Below are 17,936 nucleotides of genomic sequence, written 5' to 3'. Positions count from 1 at the left end.
ACTGTCGAAAGGTGTTCTCTTGCGAAATTTTTTAGAGGAGGAGCTTGTAGTGTAGTTTTAGACACACGTGCTGAGCACGACACTTTCTTTGAGTTTGATACTTCGTAACGTATCAAGAGGAGCAGATTTTCTTATGCTAACTTTGTTGTGTCGTTCTGTTTAAATTCGTCAGAAACAACGTCAGAAACGCTGACGCCCGTCATAACTCTGACGCAAACCCAAGAAACGACGACCCGCCGAACGACTACCCCGACGACGGCGACCCGCCTCACGACTACCCGCAGTACTCGAGCGACGACTACCCCGACGACGACTACTCCGAGGACTACGACAATGACAACTACAAGCACAACTACACGAAGAACGACTACCACTACCGCGAGCACTACAACAACAACGACAACAACCCGACCAACTACCACCAGCACTACTACGCGGACTACTACGCGGACCACTACGCGGACTACTACGCGGACTACTACCAGTACTACTACCAGTACTACTACCAGTACTACTACCACGCGGCCTACCACTACGGCAAGAGCCACACCACCATCCACAGGTAAGGCCCAACGACTAATGCGAAAGCATTACTTGGCTATGTCGGCGAGGTCGTGCCATCAAAACGTGTCTGCAGGAGTTGTCGCGTTCTTAGAAGAGTTAGGATGAAATGAATGGTTGTAATCGATAGAGGATGATGTGAGGATGATGCGCAAAAGATTATGTCGATAGGATGATTAGTTAATTAGAGCCAAAGATGTCGAAAAAGCGCCGAAATAGCGCGGACGTCGATATAGTGAGTGGACGAGAAAACAATCATGGACGGCAAAATAGTGGGAAAATAGGGGAAGGATTGGAAGTAAACTTCGAAATGGCTTGAAATGTGTTTGATGAGTGATAATTATTCGAAGAAAAAGTTTGATTGACCTAGAATAATTAGTTAATTAATTAGAAGCAAAAGTCGTTGGGCGGTCGAATAAGCTGGACGGGGATATAGTGGAGGGGACGGGAAAAGCAGCATTGGCTCCAAATCTGAAAAACAGAGTGTGATTGACGCGAATGGGGTGTAATCAGAGTAAATGTGAAGAGAGGCGACTAGTGACGCAGAGACAGACAACGAGTGCCGAGGAGGCGTCAGTGCTTTCGCATTCTCGCAATGCGGATTGTCGCGGTGATCTCTTAATGTTTTTATACTGCCAAAGACCAGGGTTAATTGGAGAGACATGGGAGAGGCCTTTGCCCTGCAGTGGGTGCAGTCAGGCTGATGATGATGATAATTCATACTGAAGCCATGAGGATCAAAACAAAGAAAAAAGCGCGCAGACAGTAAATGGGCAAAATCTTGAACAGAAAACTTCACTTAGTTTCCGCGTAGAAAGAGAGAAGAAAGGCTTTCTTTTTTTCCCCGTGCACGAGAGATGGGCATGCCCTCGGAGAGGGTCAACAAGAACAGTTATGGCGGCAAAAATTTACAGCACCGCTGTTGGAGTAGCTAAAAGACGGCAATATACAAGAACTCTCGCAAGAAATGTTTCGAGTTCGAGCAATAAAGTCGAACCTCGCGATAACGATAAAGTGAATGTTGATATAATGGATATCATGACGTGCCAATCATTCCCCATGAAAGCTGCCGTAGAATCTTATGCGTTGGAAATCTCGTTTTTACGAAGTAAAATTTTCTTACAAGGGAACGTACCAAACCTCCATAAATCCCACTGGCTATTTTGCGCTTAGTATCTCAATTTGTAGCGGTTTTCGACGCTTCCAAGCTGGATCGGCGTGGAAAATTGGTTCCTTTTATCTCCAACCTTATTGCATGGTAACTCTGTCTCTACAAAGTCCGCAGGGAGCGCCCTCTGCCTCCCAGCTTCGGTGTGTAGTTTAGGTTCCGTTTAGCATATATAGTCGCGCGTTAAAACTATTTTTCAGAGCACTTGTGTGTGCGTGACGGTATCGCGGTCCCGTTGCTTTCACAAGACCCACTGGCGGGAAACCAAAACATACAATTTCCGTCGACCAGGGGGTTGTCATTATCAAAGAGTTTGGTTTGGCTTACCCATGCGCCACAAGACGTTTTTTTTTTTTTTTATTGAGAAGCGTGAATGCCCATATGCTCGCGTGCGCCGCAGCGAACCGGAGAAAACAACTTCCCAGAATGCTTCAGCGCCAACAAAACGGAGCAAAATATTCTGGATACAGGTACCTGCTGCTCTTACAGCAGGCAGCTGTCAAAAATATTGCCGCAACCGCGGCAAAATTTTTCGGCTGGTTTTATCGTGTCTGGTGACGCAATATTTCGCATGCGCATGGCGGCGAAGTTTTGTGGGCAATGTGGAAGACCACCTGCGTATCGCTCTCGGAGCCTCAGAATTTTGTTGTTCTTAAGTTGCTTAGGTTGAAAATTATAGTGCTATTTAAATTCGCATCCGAACCGATGGCACTTCGCAAGCACGAAACACATTATAGGACTCCTCCAATGTTTTTTCCAAGGTAAAAGACAGTTTTTGGCTGATACGTGGCGTGGAAGATACGCAGACTACTCAGCCTACACGATCATTAGAACCTAAACAAATTGCCGCGGAGTGGTTTTGGTCAACTGTGAAAAGCGGCTTACGCGTACCATCGCACGATACGCGTGACATCGTTGCAAAAAAACAAAAAGCCTGCCCTGCTTGCTCTGAAGCCGCGTGTTAACTTCTAAACAACATACGTCTTGCAGTTGAAATGATTATTCCTAGTGTTGGTGCTGAAACTGACACCAGCGCTGTCACAAATGGAGAATTTCGCTTCGCTTACAACTCCCTCATAACTGAGGTGTCCTTGTATCTTCTACATAAGGTTCCTCACTCTGATTATAGGTCGCTGTGAGCCATCAGCCTCCTCAAAGTTTTATCGCTCTGGTGGAACATTACGATATTTCACGAAAGAACACAAGTTCAAGTGTGCAGTCTTATCCATGGCCACAGAATTTCGACGCAGGCGAAAAGCCAAAATTGCCTCGCGCATTCTAGATTGCAGGAGAAAAATTTTTTCCGGAATTGATAATTCTGGTCCTCGTTGCCCCACCCTTATTAGATAAGAATATTTTAATGAGCATATTTGCCTATCTAGTGACAAAGATGGCACCATGAAATTTTCGTCGGACGTGGCAATGCGTAGGAAGACGTTTGCGTGACATCAGTTGCAGGCGTAGAGTTTGAACCCCATTGCCGGAACCAGTGGCACTGCGAGAGTCATTGCAAAAAAAAAAAAGCAATGCTTTTAATGCATTCTTATTGTTTCTTCCGGATGACGCAACACGCCCCCTGTGTGCTTTGGGAGCTTTGCTAGCAAAGCATCTACCACACTATTAAACCAGTCTATTGAACCAGTCTTCACCGGTCTAACCACGGTGGATAAAACGCGACGCTGTCGCTGAGGTGTGCGCTTTGGCAGGCGTCTTCGTTGGCAGACGCAGAGAATATCATTATATTAATGGCGTCCCTGATAGCTTGACTCGCTTTGGGACGTTAAACCCCCGTAAACTAAACCAAAATGCTATAGCCACGTAAGAAACTGCTCAATACAACACAGTCGGTGTGTAGACCCAATCCTTGCCTTGAAGAGGGAAAAGGGAAGTCGCCGTAGTGGGGTTTCCGGATTAATTTCGATCATCTGAGCTATTTAAATTCGCACTGAATCTTGCAGCACATTGGCATTTTTCTTAACGATTCGCTTTCACGGAGATGCGGCCTCCGCGGCCGGGACTCGTCTTTGTGGCCACTCCATAATAACTGAGCAAAATATTTTATTGGGGATATTCAGCGCCATAATTTGGCCCCTAACGTGTTTTCTCTTGAGACATCCGTATCCTGAGAGCCTACTGATCACCACCTGTAGTACCGGGACCAAGCTTTGGCCGCCTCGTGTGCAATGACATTTGCCCTGCCAGGTGCGGTTCGCAAGGACTTGCTTGCTTTAAACGTGCACTAAAGAGGAATCTGCACTCGCCTGATTACCGCGGGAACTCGATCTATACTTTCTGAGCATTCTTAGAAACTTCAAATTATTGTCCTATGCGACCGATTTCTCTGATTTAAATCGGATTAAACATCCCGGCTCCCGCTTTTTTTTTTTTTTTGAACTCAACGCGGTAAGTAGGCGTAGTTGACCAACGCGTGAGTTCCTTTCAGCCAGTCCAGTGGCGGCTTCGCTTTCGATTTTATTTTTTTTTTCAGGTTTCTCTGAATTAACAGTTTCAGTCACAGACAATGTAGCCGCAAATTAGGCCCACGGAAATAAAAATACACGTGGACTCTTTGTTGTACGTATCACTCCGCCGAGCCGATTGCATAGCGCAAGCCGCCGCGGGACCATGGCTGACGCGTTGGTGGACTCCTCCTACCTACCGCGTTGAGTTCAAGAAAAAAAAAAGCGGGAGTCGGGAAGTTTAATCCGATTTGAATTAGGGAAATCGGCCACAAAGGAGAATAATTCGGAGTTTCTATGAATGCTCGGAACGTGTAGATCGAGTTCCACCGGTAAAAAGAGCTCAGATTCCCCTTTAGCGCACCTTTAACAGATTCGGTTGTGAGTCACAAATGACCAAATCGTTGGCGCGGCGTGCATTTTGACGCAACGCAATCTCAACGCCCTCCACGTGCTCGGCGCAGGCCCCGTCAAAGAGCTCGTCTGCACCGTGGGGCACTCTGCTGTGGCGCAGTCCATGTACCCGCCAGACAGGTACTGCGACTACCTCTTCTACACCGAGGTGGTCGTCTCGGGCCAGACTCTGCAGGCCAGCAGAGTGGAGGCCAGCTGGCAGATGTTTCAGCAAGTGGCCAGGAGCTACAGCAGAGTTAAGCCCGGAGTTGCCTTCGACTACGGGTGAGTGAGGCGACTGGTGATGACGTGTGCTCCGAGATGTTTTAGGTGCACTTGCATGGTGGACAACACACAGGCTGAACGAAGTGGGTAAAAAATTCGGCAACTGCTCAGGTGGTCTGATGAGATTAACTACGTGAATAATAATAATAATAATAATAATAATAATAATAATAATAATAATAATAATAATAATAATAATAATAATAATAATAATTGGTTTTTTGGGGAAATGAAATGGCGCAGTATCTGTCTCATATATCTTTGGACACCTGAACCGCGCCGTAAGGGAAGGGATATAGGAGGGAGTGAAAGAAGAAAGGAAGAGAGAGAGAGGTGCCGTAGTGCAGGGCTCCGGAATAATTTCGACCACCTGGGGATCTTTAACGTGCACTGACATCGCACAGCACACGGGCGCCTTAGCGTTTTGCCTCCATCGAAACGCGGCCGCCGCGGTCGGGATCGAACCGGGGAACTCCGGATCAGTAGCCACCGCGGCGGGTCCAAATTATTTTCTCAGAAGACAAGGTTAATAAGTGCGCCAATTAATTTCGCTTTATTTTTTCTTGGTTTTATGGATCTCTAATGCTTGTATGCTTTATACATTTGCTGCCTATACACTCCGCTTTACTTTGACTGTCTCTGTGGCTTCATAAAGATTTCGTCAGTGCTTTTACGTTTGCTGAATTACACACTCCACCTTTCTTTGTCAGCCCCGTTGGATCAGGCCATCATACGCGCACGCTGACGTGATCCGCTGAAAGGCGTTCGCTTAGGCCTCGCTTCACCTCGGCACTCGCCGCTCAATTTAGGGCTTCGCAACATCTGCCCCATAAGCAGCTCTTATGGAAGATAACGGAAGCTGTCCTTAGAGGCAGAAATCGGAGAGGGGGATACAGATGAGAGAGAGTCGCAAGCCACTCTTGGACCTGCATGCCGCTCTCAAGCCGCAGTTTGGCCACCCCTGCTCCAAGCGGAAACGGATGAAGAATGGATGAAGTGGTATTCATTTTACGGGCGAGCCTACTTGCCATAACCATTATTCTTATTCGAGGCTCAATTTAGAGGGGATTAACCGCTATTTATGCTGCAAACCATTCTTTAAGATGCAACTGTTTTTTTTTTCAAAATGAGCAACATGGGGGTCGAGAAAGAAAAATGGCTTAAAAAAGACATACCTAGCGTGGTCGTGGTGCGAATACAATCGACGTATTGTCGGCCTGAAGCGAGACGCGCTGTCCAGTAAACCAACGCTACAACAACCTCAGCTCTCTAAATAACTTGCTTATATAAGCAATGAAAAAGAAAGCGTAGCAGTAAAATTGCTGCGAACTCCCGGGAACTATGCTTAGATTTCTCTTGCCAGTCAGGGCTGATATGGCTGCTGTGGCGAGGGCTTCTTATGCCCTTCCAAGAAGATGAGCTGAACATGTCGGCGAATCACTACATTCTGATTGGCGCTGCATGCGATGTCCCAAATTATTTCTCAGAAGACAAGGTTAGTAAGGCGCACGTAGCAGCTGCTGTGCTTTTTCTACTAGCTTTCGTTCTACCCTTCAGCCCTAATGAAGAAGTGCAAAACTTTCTAGCACAAGCTGCCTGTCAAAACGGAGCCGCATGTATACTCAATGACTCAGCTTACCCCAAGGCAAAAATTTCACCGCACCCTTACGTCTGTAGCGATGCCGATTGCATATCTTGGCCGCGGAGGACGCTGATGCGAAGTGATCTCTTCCGGGAGGTAAAGTTTTGTGATATCGGTTGCGGTTATACGTCTGCCACGACACTCGCATTAGGCCTTGTGTAAACGTTGAGTGGAAGCTGAGGGGCTTAAACCGCGCAGTAGTAAAGTTTAGACGACGACCCTTCGTCTGAGCTTCAGGGGCTGGTCGTGCAATGTCTTTGGCTTCCGCTCGCTTCACTTCTAATTCGCCTGCTCCATTTGTGTCTGTGTCGGCCTTCATCAACCTTGACATCTGTGGTTACGAGGGGAATTGGAGGTGCGTTTCTCAAAACACGCGCATGTGTCTGCAGTCAGAACAGAGTAGGAAGCCGCAGTCGATAGGAATCTGTTATGCCGCCGAAACGGGCGAAGGAAGCCGAGGAAGCTGAGCATCAGTACGCCATAAATGTATGCATGCAGCATAGTGACGAAAGAACAACGGCTGCGGCCAAGAGGTTGAGAGTGAGACGCGCCACCCATACTGAGGCCAACGGCTAGCAGTTAGACAGCACAACGCTATGACAATGTTTGTAACGCGCCAGAAACTGCGGGAAGAGCTGCACAAAGCTGTGGTTTACTGGCACCTAACCTAACCAAACCTAACCTAACCTAACCTAACCTAACCTAACATAACCCATCCTAACCCAACCTAATCCAACCTAAAATTCCAATGTGTGGCGTGGCAACAATCTGCGGATGAGGGGTCTTAGTGCAGATGGTGATTTGGGTCGGCCCAATTATAACGAAACCAAACACTAGCAGTGCACAGTGTTGGATTGAGTGTTTGGGAAGGGTTTCTTTAGCGCCGAATGTCTGAATTTGGCCCCTCAATTCAGTGAGCATATTCCCGTTATGTATGTTGTGGAGTAATAAATAGTTAAATAGTGCTGGAGATTGTGTTCTGGAAGAGTGACACCCATCGATTTTCTCCCCTGTTCGTTAGCAGGATAATGTTAAGAACCATGTCCCGGCGCCCACGACCGTTGTCACAATTTCCCACGTAGAGCCATCTTCCCAGTCTGCTGTGTCATGCCACCTGCCAGGCATGGCAGCCAGCCAGCCAGCCAGCCAGCCATGGCAGGTGGCAAAGTGGATAGGGTAAATACTTCTTGCCACTTCTATGGTATATGAGGTAGTGCATTGCAGCTCGCAACGAAGTTAATATGCTATCGCACTGTAATGGTAATTACGTGCCCTCAAAGTATTCTTTTTATCTTCTGTACGTTGCAGTAACAATTAGCAATATGTGTTTTATGCAGGACAAGCTTCAAACTCAATATCCTTTTCTCAAACTCACCCTGGTCCTTTGACTTCAGAGCAGGCAGTACTACTTTGGAAGGTTAACGAAAGCTTTATCTTAACAGTTGAGCTCCTGGTACCATAGCCGGCAGAGTCGTCATTATGATTCTTGTCATCTTGCTTCAGACGAACTTCCGTGCAGAGCATACAAGATGCCAGTGGAAGCCTGGCCTCGCTGCAACAGAACAACATCAGACACTACGCCTTACTGAACGCCTTTGTCAGAAACGCGAGGCAAGAGTTACCAAATCTACTACAGATTATTTATGTGAGTGTTGCTCTGGTGCGCATGCAGCAGTTCCGAAGTGCTTTCGAAAACTTTGAATCGGCGCTGTTCGCCGGAATGCATCGTACGTGCTTTTGAAGCGAAAGCTTCAGTACGCTAGGTTTTCAAGAGGGCAGCGTCAGTGCAGTCACGTGACATATGTCCCGTGGTGTCACGTGGCAGGTCATGTGACCTAATGACGTCATCGCAATCTGCCCACCGTGGCAGCTCGCAACTGCCCCATCGGGCATTTCAGCGACGCTTTATAGAAACCCATTCGGCGGTGTTTGTGGTGTTTGTGAGCGTAGCCCTGCAAAGGAAGCTTTCGCTTTTCGCCAGGGTTAACCAAAGTTTAAACCACAGCTAATTTTTCCTAACGCGTTAAACGTGGACGCTGTGCGTTCACAGGCTCTTTTCTTTTATTTAACAATGGGTAAATTGTGTTCCGCACCTCTTGCCCTTCATGGTGACTTATAGGTAAGCGTGACTCTCTCCCTCGCCCTTGCAACAGCTGTAACTATAAATACACGAAGTTTGCCCATATGAAATAATTCCTGTGCTTTAAACATAAACAGCCTACTCGCGAAATGCGGCTACCTCCAGCCATTACCAGAACCCAACTGAGATGTCTTTAATACTTTTTTTCGACGCTGGTCTCTTCGTGTACGTCAACAGTCCTCCACTTTTTTTTGTGTGTGCGATTGCAGATCCCTAGAAGTAGCGAAGTCATGATCCGCGGCAAGAGTTTGAATAAAGTGACTGTAAAACATATATTTTCTTCAAAATATAAATTACTCAGTAAATTTTTTTCTCCCGCGAATGAACACCTATTGGACCTGAAAACCACCTAATTTTGCTACCAACTTCATCAAGTTCTTCTGGATTGGCTCGGCACTGATGGGGCTAAATATGGAATGCTAAAAATAGAATTAGCTGTCGTCTTTGGGATGGACAATGGTCTCGACCACTAACGGTGTCTCAGCAAAGCTGTTGCAAATAATGCTACCGTATCCAAAATCACGATGTTGTTTTCCTTCTTTCAGGCAATGAAAACTCTCCAGGGCGGCGATCAAACCCGAAAGACAGTTTTGGCAGTCGGCCTCCACGATTACAGCGTCCAAAATGGAGTGAACCTTATTAGGGCTCTCACCAATGTGCTGGCCGTGTAAGTCGAGCGCATATGGTAGGCTGGGCGACAGCGGTTACGTGAGGTAATCCAGGGGGAGCAGTTAGCTGGGCATCTCAGCGATTTCTCCGTGCCCATTAAACAACGATCTGTGTTTCTAGTTTGACATATTAACACTTTTCAGTCACAGATCACCGATTCTTTACTAACGAAAAATTACCCCCGATTAAAGCGCTGCCTTGAGGTCCCGCGACACTCCTTTGAGCGTCTAGATGTAAAGCTCCGAAAAAAAAAAGGCAAGCAGCAAATAAGAAGCAGCTGGGGCATTGCTTCGAGCGCATGATGAATGCTAGGAGCAGCTTCATCATCGCCTTGAGATGATTGAGATGCTTGCTTTATCAACCACGTATAATGTTCATGAAGTGTTGCAGAGTGATGATTCGAGCTAGTTGGTCCATAGCTACAAAGAACGACGACAGCACAATGAAAAAATAGACAAACACAAGCAGTGACGACTACCAACAGAAATGGTATATATTTGCTTGCGCAATATATACCATTCACAGACAACCCATTCCTGGTAAGAAAGTCTTCCGAGATGTTCAATTACCTTCAGGTCAACAGGCCTTCATCAGTGAGCGGGTACTCAGTGGAAATCCAGGATTTCTACTGTTCACTACCGCACGAAGATATTCTGGAAGTTTTAACCGAGGGAATAGAAGAGTATTGCGTAACACGGCTTCAGAACGCGAGAATACACTTGTTCCAGCCTTCGCATGGATGCATACACTACTGTACTGTGCGCAGCATGCGAAGGCATGCTTTCAGTACGACCGGTGGTATGTGGTTATGTTTTCTTCTAGTATCTAATCAATTTTCTTTCAGGATAATTATGCTACCAATTTCCTTTTGATGGACATCAAAAATAAAAATATATTCTTATTTTTTTTTGTTTCAGTGAGAGATTTCTCGATAGAATAGAGAGACTCCAACCCGTTTTCGAGGGGTAGGCATTTGTGCAGCAGTTTCGCCCAGGTTCTTGGTTAGCGCATTGGGTTTTCTTTGAATACAAGGAGATACGCTGTTGAGTACATTGTTTCCTTTTTTGTTTTACCTCAGGCCACTGGCGGACATCGTCATCGCGATCTCCTCCTCGGGCAGGCTGCAGAGTGGGGCCGACTGCATCGCAGCGCCTCCTGTGTCCTTCAAATCGCGGAACCCCAGGTTCCCAAGTGTGGTACGTTTGGCAGCATTACTTCCGGACGCTGAAAACATATTTCCGCTTGAACTGCTTCCTAACTGTCTAGTTGAATGTCCCAAATTCAAGCGATCCCACATATGCAGTGGCTGGATAGCTTCATGCAGTAACATACTCTAGCTCAAAACAACAGAAACGGAAACGGTAACACTGCTGAGGCCTTAGTGCAAAGCTATGACCTTAGATGACCTTCGATGTTCGACGACCTTGGAAGGTCATCGAACAAGCGTGTTCAGTGCACTGAGTCCACCCAATCTGCAGTTTAAGTTCCTTTCTATACAATATCCTGACGTCCCTAGAGGCCTTAGTGCAAAGCAATTACCTTCGATGACCTTCGATGTTCGACGACCTTGGCAGGTCATCGAACAAGCGTGTGCAGTGCACTTCGAGTCCACCCAATCTGCAGTTTAACCTTCATGCCAACAATGCCACCAAAGGAAGGCAGAGACCGTGTTCGTTCGAGTCCTACTGGCGCAAAGCTGTAAAGAACTGTGGCGAAGCTTCACTGAAGCAATATTCCAGAACGCCCCTGATCAGAACGTTGAACACCAACACATTTAACTGCAGCATCGAATGTGCCATAACTGCTCATAAACTGATTGCTTTCGCAGTTCAGAGAAGGAGTTGCTGCTGTTACTGACTTTTATGTCTTTGTCTAGGAGATCTCGCTTCCACGGATTAATCCATGCTTGGTAGAATGCTCGTACTTTTTTCCCTTTGTTCTGCTCTTATGTAGCTGTGTGCTTTTAACTGCTGAATGTTGGAATATATTTTTTTCCCGTGATTTGGGTTGCGTCGTTCAGTGTGCGTCCTCATATGCCTCCCGGCACTGAGCTGACCGTTTAAAAAGTGCAGCTGCATTAAAAGTGCCTCAGAAGGAAACATCACGACCTCCAGAAACAAAAAAAAAAACGACTCTCGGGTATTCAGTCCCCTGGCTCTAGAGCTACGCAGCGCACCCGGTTAGGAGAGGGCATGGTCAGACAGTCGTCCAGCATGGCATCACCACATATATAACGTCTATGTATACTTATGACCAAATCAGAGACACATTAGGGCTGTAAAAGAGTTAATAGGTAATAAATGAATTTGATTTGGTTTGATTTGATAAAAATAGTGAAAAGAGGCAACTTTTTTTGCTTTCTTTTTTGCTCGCTCACCCCACAGCCAAATGATGCGATTTTCCTCATGTGACACGTAACTCGTTAGCATACAGCGAAGGTAACATCTGCGCAGCTCTTACTGCAAAATAAAAAAAAAGAAGCGCGTACGCGCGGAGCAGTAGGGCAACAGGAGGAGAGCGGGGAAGCCGGTACCCATTCTTAATGGAATCAACAGCCTGAAATACCCGAGGCCAAAGAAGACCGCGCTGCAGGAGCGCTTACTAGCAAGAGAATAGAATTTTTACTTTAATGCACAGAATGCACTCCGTGAACTCTGTTTTGAAGTGAATAGCGGTATAACCAAGCTGCTGAGACCCATGCACTAAATGTTTGTCGAGGCACCACAGTTTACTTTACCGTAGTTTGCCTGTTAAAATATTTAATCTTTAGCCATCATCTGCCTTGACAAAAGCTGCGTTTACAGTGGAAGTTACGACTTTTCTATTACAGTGAAGCACTGTATAATACAGGGCAACACAACTGGTCCTAATAGAGTCTTTAAGCTTGCGGTCAGCTAAACGGTTTTCACGTTTGCGCACTTTCTGCGCTTGAGGGACTATTTCAATTTTGTGCAGCCTTTAACCGTGATGCGAAGCTCACTGAAATAATCTTGCGCAAAAATCTGCACGACTGCAGCAGTTCGTTGCTTGAAAGCGTGCTGAGGGGAAGTGATTCAATCGTTCTGAGGGGAAGCGATTCAACGCAGAGAGACCTGACGGTGGTGGCGCGGACGGGAGCCAGGTACAACAGCTCGCTCGCCATAGCAGGCCTCTCTTACCAGCTGGGGGCGATCGTCTACCAGCTCAGCAGTGACGCGCCCGATGTGGCGTCCATCCCCTACGCCCAATGTGTGCAGAGCAACATCACCAGCATGGACGTGGTAAGATGCACGCATCAAAAAATGGCTGTTGTTTAACTCCGGTTAAACCAGGGAGTGACGCGATAGCTGCAGCTGGCCGAGTGGAACTCGCTCAGTCGAATTGCGAAGTCAGTCTTTCGCCGCTACGTTTCGCTGGACGTTCCTTCTTCATCTTCGTCCCTGGACGTGATTCACTCTCTCCCCCTCCCCTCTCCATCCCCCCCCCCCCCCCCGCACACAAGGTTTTGCCAACGCGCGGCGCCGCCGGCGGCTGCTCCGCACCACGTGACCAACCACGTGACCATGTGGAGGCGCCGCCTCGCTCAAGGCTCGAAATGTTAGCGTAATGTAGCTCTCGCTACAAAAGTGCAGTCCTGTATTTCTTCAACACACTGGCTGGAATACGAAAGTGGTCGGGTTCTTGATGCAAAGCTTTCGCTCTTGAAGAGAAAGGGTTAAAAAGGGAGTAAGCTGTCCTCTTGTGCACTCCCTTTTATAAAGGGGTGTGCGTACAGGACAGCTTACTACCTTTTTTACGCCAATATCGGTGTATTAACGTTTATAGTGTTAGAGTAGCGGCTTTTATCCTGTTATGTGCGCAACCTGTTTTGTAATCGCTTGGAGCAAGTGCTTCAGCAATAACAGAGGATTAGGAGAAAAAAAGCACTCAGTACTCGTGCCTAATCTTTAACTAAGCATCTAGGGAGCTTATTCGTTGGGGGGGGGGGGGGTTGTACCAAGCGGGAGCACAGCAATAAAAAAGTAGATGTGAACAATGCTTCTCAAATTTTTTCCCATTTGATACTGCACCTGGTTACTTTTGGCAAAGGCTGTACATGTGCCCGACTTAGATATGTCTGAAAATTAGGCCTAAACTGAAAGATGCCAATTGATTAGCTAGGAAAGGGAATGACGCCAGCGATCACTTGCTTTGGACGTACAGTGTTTGTCAAAAATATGCAGCCCAAGGAATTTGCTTCCAAGCTGTGGAGCGGGGTTCTTAGTACAATTTGACAGTCCTAAGCTAGGGATGATCCAGGACTAAAGCCCAAACCCGTTAGCCGTGTATGACAACAAGTGGTACAGTTATGGTGTCGAACGCTAGACCTCTGACCTTGACCCATGACCTTTAGTTGAACTTTGACCTATGACCTTTGACCTTAAGAACATCCGATGGGTTGATGTGTATCGGAGCTGCCATTTCCTCCCGCCTTCGTTAGATTAGGGCCCCTGAGTATGCAAGAGGAGAGGCGCTGCAGGGATCAGAGGCAGACCCCTTGGGCTGTATACTTTTGACAAAGAATGTACATGCGTAGCTAATGCGTTCGAGGCTATTTTGTTTCAGATTTGCCGGCATGGACCACCTCAGGCCGTGGAGGCGGCGCCAACTATTGACGTTTTTGTTGGAAGAGTTAAGAGCACCCAAGCCGTCGGCGGCTATCTGACACCAAATGACCGGAAGAACGTATTCTTGTCGGAAACTGCCCTGGGATTCAACGCTCTGGTGAGTGCAGTGAAAAACGGGTTCATTGTTATTACTGCGAAAGCAGTTAATACGTGCCTGCCTCAACCGTCTTCGAAGATATATTAGTAACAATAAGGGGGCACTTCGGCTATGTACATGTTGAAATTTATATTTATTTTAAATAGAAATTTAATTTTAGCAATTTAATTGAAGTTCAAGTACAGAATAAATATTTATATGCTCATTTAAGCTTAAATTCAGATCATCGTAACTTAGATAATTATATTTTTATATTTTGAGCTCATGTACATCAATTGCAAATTTGAAAAATAGATCTGCATTTATTACGAAATGAAATTTTTACCCGAGTTGAATTTATGTACATGAGCTCAAAATATAAAAACATAAGTATCTAAATTACGATGACCTGAATTTAAGCTTAAATGAGCATATAAATATTTATTCTGTACTTGAACTTCAATTAAATTGCTAAAATTAAACTTATATTTAAGATCTGCATTTATTACGAAATGAAATTTATAACCGAGTTGAACCCGGGTTCGAACCCGACCGCGGCGGCTGCGTTTTTATGGAGAAGAAACGCTAAGGCGCCCGTGTGCTGTGCGATGTCAGTGCATGTTAAAGATCCCCAGGTGGTCGCAATTATTATTCCGGAGCCCTCCACTACGGCACCTCTTTCTTCTTTCACTCCCTCCTTTATCCCTTCCCTTACGGAGTGGTTCAGGTGACCAACGATATATGAGACAGATACTGTGCCATTTCCTTTCCCCCAAAACCAGTTATTATTAATATTATTATTATTATTACCCGAGTTGAACTCTTAAACTTGTTTTTTCTTGTTGCTAAATTAAATAGTTGTTTACATTTCAATTTCACAAAAATTTAACACGCAACTTTAAAAATATGAAATAATTTTTTAAATTCTAAAATTTGTTTTTACGAGAACAACTTTATTAATGAGGGCCAGCCTTCTCTCGTTCGATATAAAGTTCAATGAAGGTGACTGCCCAGCTGTCCCCGAGCTAACGTGTTTTGTACGCTCTCCTCGATTTGGCTGCACTTTCTGCACTGTAGTTCACAACAGTGCAGTGCCAGTGCAGCGCCGGTCCTTGTGGCACGAGTGTAGCCCGACACTAGTGCTCTCTGTGCAGCGGCCAAATCGAGTGCAAAAGTGCAGAAATTTCCTCTGCTGCGGCCGTGTGTTGGTGTTTGTCGCGTGTGTTCATATATGCGCGGAATTGTGCTAGCTGTATTGAAAGCTGTGCATTTGCTCGAAGTGGCACATATCATGGAGCGGCTATGAAATTTGTTAATTCCAAAAGTGATGAACAATTTGACACCGTCCTTTCCGTTGCGTTGTGCAAAGTGGCGCAATATGGGTGCTTCGAAGAGGCACCAAACTTCTGAATTCGAGAGGTCATTCAGACTTCCGCTCGTGGCGGCCTTTGATTCAGGCTACTGCCTTTTTTTTTTGCCATGCACATATTGTAACTTATTCATACACAGTACGAAGAAGAGGTGCGGCATTACACTGGGCCGTACGCAAGCGTTACAAAGCCAATAAATATTTATTTGTTTATTTATTTGGACGCTCACCACAAACGTGCAGACGTGTGCAGAGAACCGAAGTACACAAGTTCCAAGTAAATCTCCTAGGCGGCGCATTTCAGTCGCATGCTGTCTTTACTGTGATCATTGGGGTGGCTGAAATGACTTGAGAGTGCCCGCTGTCTGGAGCTCCATGTATAGTATAGTATAGTATAGTATAGTATAGTATAGTATAGTATAGTATAGTATAGTATAGTATAGTATAGTATGGTATGGTATGCTATAGTGTAGTGTAGTGTAGTATAGTATGGTATGGTATGGTATGGTATGGCATAGTATAGTACAGTATAGTATAGTATAGTATAGTATAATATAGTGTGGTATGGTATGGTATGGCATAGTATAGTATACTATAGTATGGTATGGTATGCTATAGTGTAGTGTAGTGTAGTATGGCATAGTATAGTATAGTATGGTATATGGTATGCTATAGTGTAGTGTAGTGTAGTATAGTATGGTATGGTATGCTATAGTGTAGAGTAGTGTATGGTATGGTATGGTATGCTATAGTGTAATGTAGTGTAGTGTAGTATAGTATGGTATGGCATAGTGTAGTATAATATAGTATAGTACAAAGTGTAGTACAAGCACAAAGTATAGCACAGAGCTCAACGAAAGGAGCCCCGCGACTAACCTCGTGCTCTCGCGCAGCTCTTTGATTTGGCCTCCGATGGAATCCAATTCCGAAGTCGCACCGCGTGGCTGCTGTTCGACGTGCACCTGCACAGCCCCAGCTGCACCCCTGACCTGCTGAAGACCCTGTGCGAGTCGTACAAGCACGCCGGCCCCGACGTTTTTTCCTGCTGAGCAGCCAACGGTATACTGCCCCGCTCAATCGGCGCAGTTGGGCTGTGTTGCTACCAATGTATTTGTCATCAGTAAAAAAAAAGCCTGCAAAGACTTCTTCCTGCTTACAGAGTACCTCTGTGACCACAGGCGTTTTCAAGACGTTTTGAAGACGTTTTGACTGAGGCGTTTTGAGTGAAGATGGCGTCGTCGTAAAAATTGCGGTTGGACCCACAACATGCCTTGTTTGATTTTGAAGTAGACATCGGTGCCAGTCTTGCATTAGGCACCTTAATTATTAAACGAGTTTTGCAACCTGTATCTCTTTATGTTCTATGATTTTTCGTTGCGAATTCTACACTTCACTGTGAGCTACCGTTTCCAGCAGCTGGTAGTGTAAGACGACAAAAAATCGGAAGAGGTGCATTGGCATTGGTCGCGGCTAACCGTACAACAGTTCGCCGCACAACGGCTGGTGGCTTTTCTTATGTTTCTTCTTGACAGTCGCAAGATGTTAGAACTTTTACACTGTTTCGTTTTGACACCCAAGCGCCATACTGTAGCAAAGGCGCTTGGTGGGAGTCCAAGCAATGCGCATGGAAGTGCGGGCTGGCAGAGACAAGGTACATGCTTTAAAGGCAAACTCTACACTCAAACGACAATGGTTCTCGTGCGCTGCAAGTCCGATTACAAATGGTAACCAGTACGCCTATATTCCTGTGCGCAATTCCTTAGGCACCATCGACTGCGAGGTCATCGATGATCCAATTTCGAGGTCGTGCATGATCAGGTCACCCAGCCAACCAGAGCATGAAGCAGAGTTCTTACTGATTCTAGATATGCTTTTCTATCTCGCGCCAAAGTCGTATGACAGTCGATGAAAGCCAGCAATCTCTGATAAACTGAAGCGACACGCTTAGAAAAAGTGCTTGGTGCAAGTGTGACTTGTAGTAAATTACCGCGGGCATGGTCAACTTTTGCCTCACGCTGTGGGGGAAGAAGAATTGAGTCTGGGAACGGAGGCAGAGAAAAACGGCTGCAGCGAACGGCTCTGGAATATTTTGCACGATGTGATGGTGCTATGACGCACTGACGTTGCATAGTATAAGGTTCACTTTTTTCCTTTCGCCTCAATAGAAATCCACCACTGCGGTCGGGAGTCGAAAACCGCAGAACCTCGCTCTGCAGTGGTACCACGGTTGATACACGGAAACTCCATTGTATAGCTACGTGCAAACGCTGACGTACCTTATTACGAAGGGGCGGACATCATTTCTCTTCTGAATTAAAGCATACTTAACACCCATTTTGTCAGCCACTACGGAATCAGCCAAGCGGGATTTGTTTCGTTATGTGCTGTTTTCCTTTGACTGAATTAGAATTGGTCTTGTAGCAAATATTTACAGTTTATTATTTTTGTTTACTGTTTTTATGGATTATACTTTTGCAGAGAAACAACTATGGTCTGCATTTGTAGTATCCACGATAAGCAGATTTGCA

At 45.9% G+C, this 17,936-nt stretch overlaps 1 protein-coding gene across 1 annotated transcript; it reads left to right on the top strand.

Annotated features, from left to right (window-relative positions):
• The first annotated feature begins 252 nt into the window (after positions 1–252).
• Positions 253–16,533, top strand: LOC144135482 (uncharacterized). The gene is made up of 8 exons (XM_077668137.1): positions 253–562; positions 4,653–4,866; positions 8,012–8,153; positions 9,194–9,315; positions 10,396–10,513; positions 12,404–12,577; positions 13,902–14,060; positions 16,302–16,533. The coding sequence occupies exons 1-8, from the start codon at positions 334–336 to the stop codon at positions 16,455–16,457; spliced, it is 1,314 nt and encodes a 437-aa protein (XP_077524263.1). The 5' UTR covers positions 253–333; the 3' UTR covers positions 16,458–16,533.
• Positions 16,534–17,936: the final 1,403 nt, after the last annotated feature.

Source organism: Amblyomma americanum, chromosome 5 (genome assembly GCF_052857255.1).
Source record: "Amblyomma americanum isolate KBUSLIRL-KWMA chromosome 5, ASM5285725v1, whole genome shotgun sequence".
Lineage (NCBI taxonomy): Eukaryota > Metazoa > Arthropoda > Arachnida > Ixodida > Ixodidae > Amblyomma > Amblyomma americanum.
This window is presented reverse-complemented; position numbering and strand designations above follow the sequence as displayed.

Coding starts and splice junctions, on each gene's coding strand:
- LOC144135482 (XM_077668137.1), top strand. CDS start 334: ATGACAACTACAAGCACAACTACACGAAGAACGACTACCACTACCGCG. Junction 4,867..8,011: donor GGAGTTGCCTTCGACTACGG/GTGAGTGAGGCG, acceptor ATCTTGCTTCAG/ACGAACTTCCGTGCAGAGCA. Junction 9,316..10,395: donor CTCACCAATGTGCTGGCCGT/GTAAGTCGAGCG, acceptor GTTTTACCTCAG/GCCACTGGCGGACATCGTCA.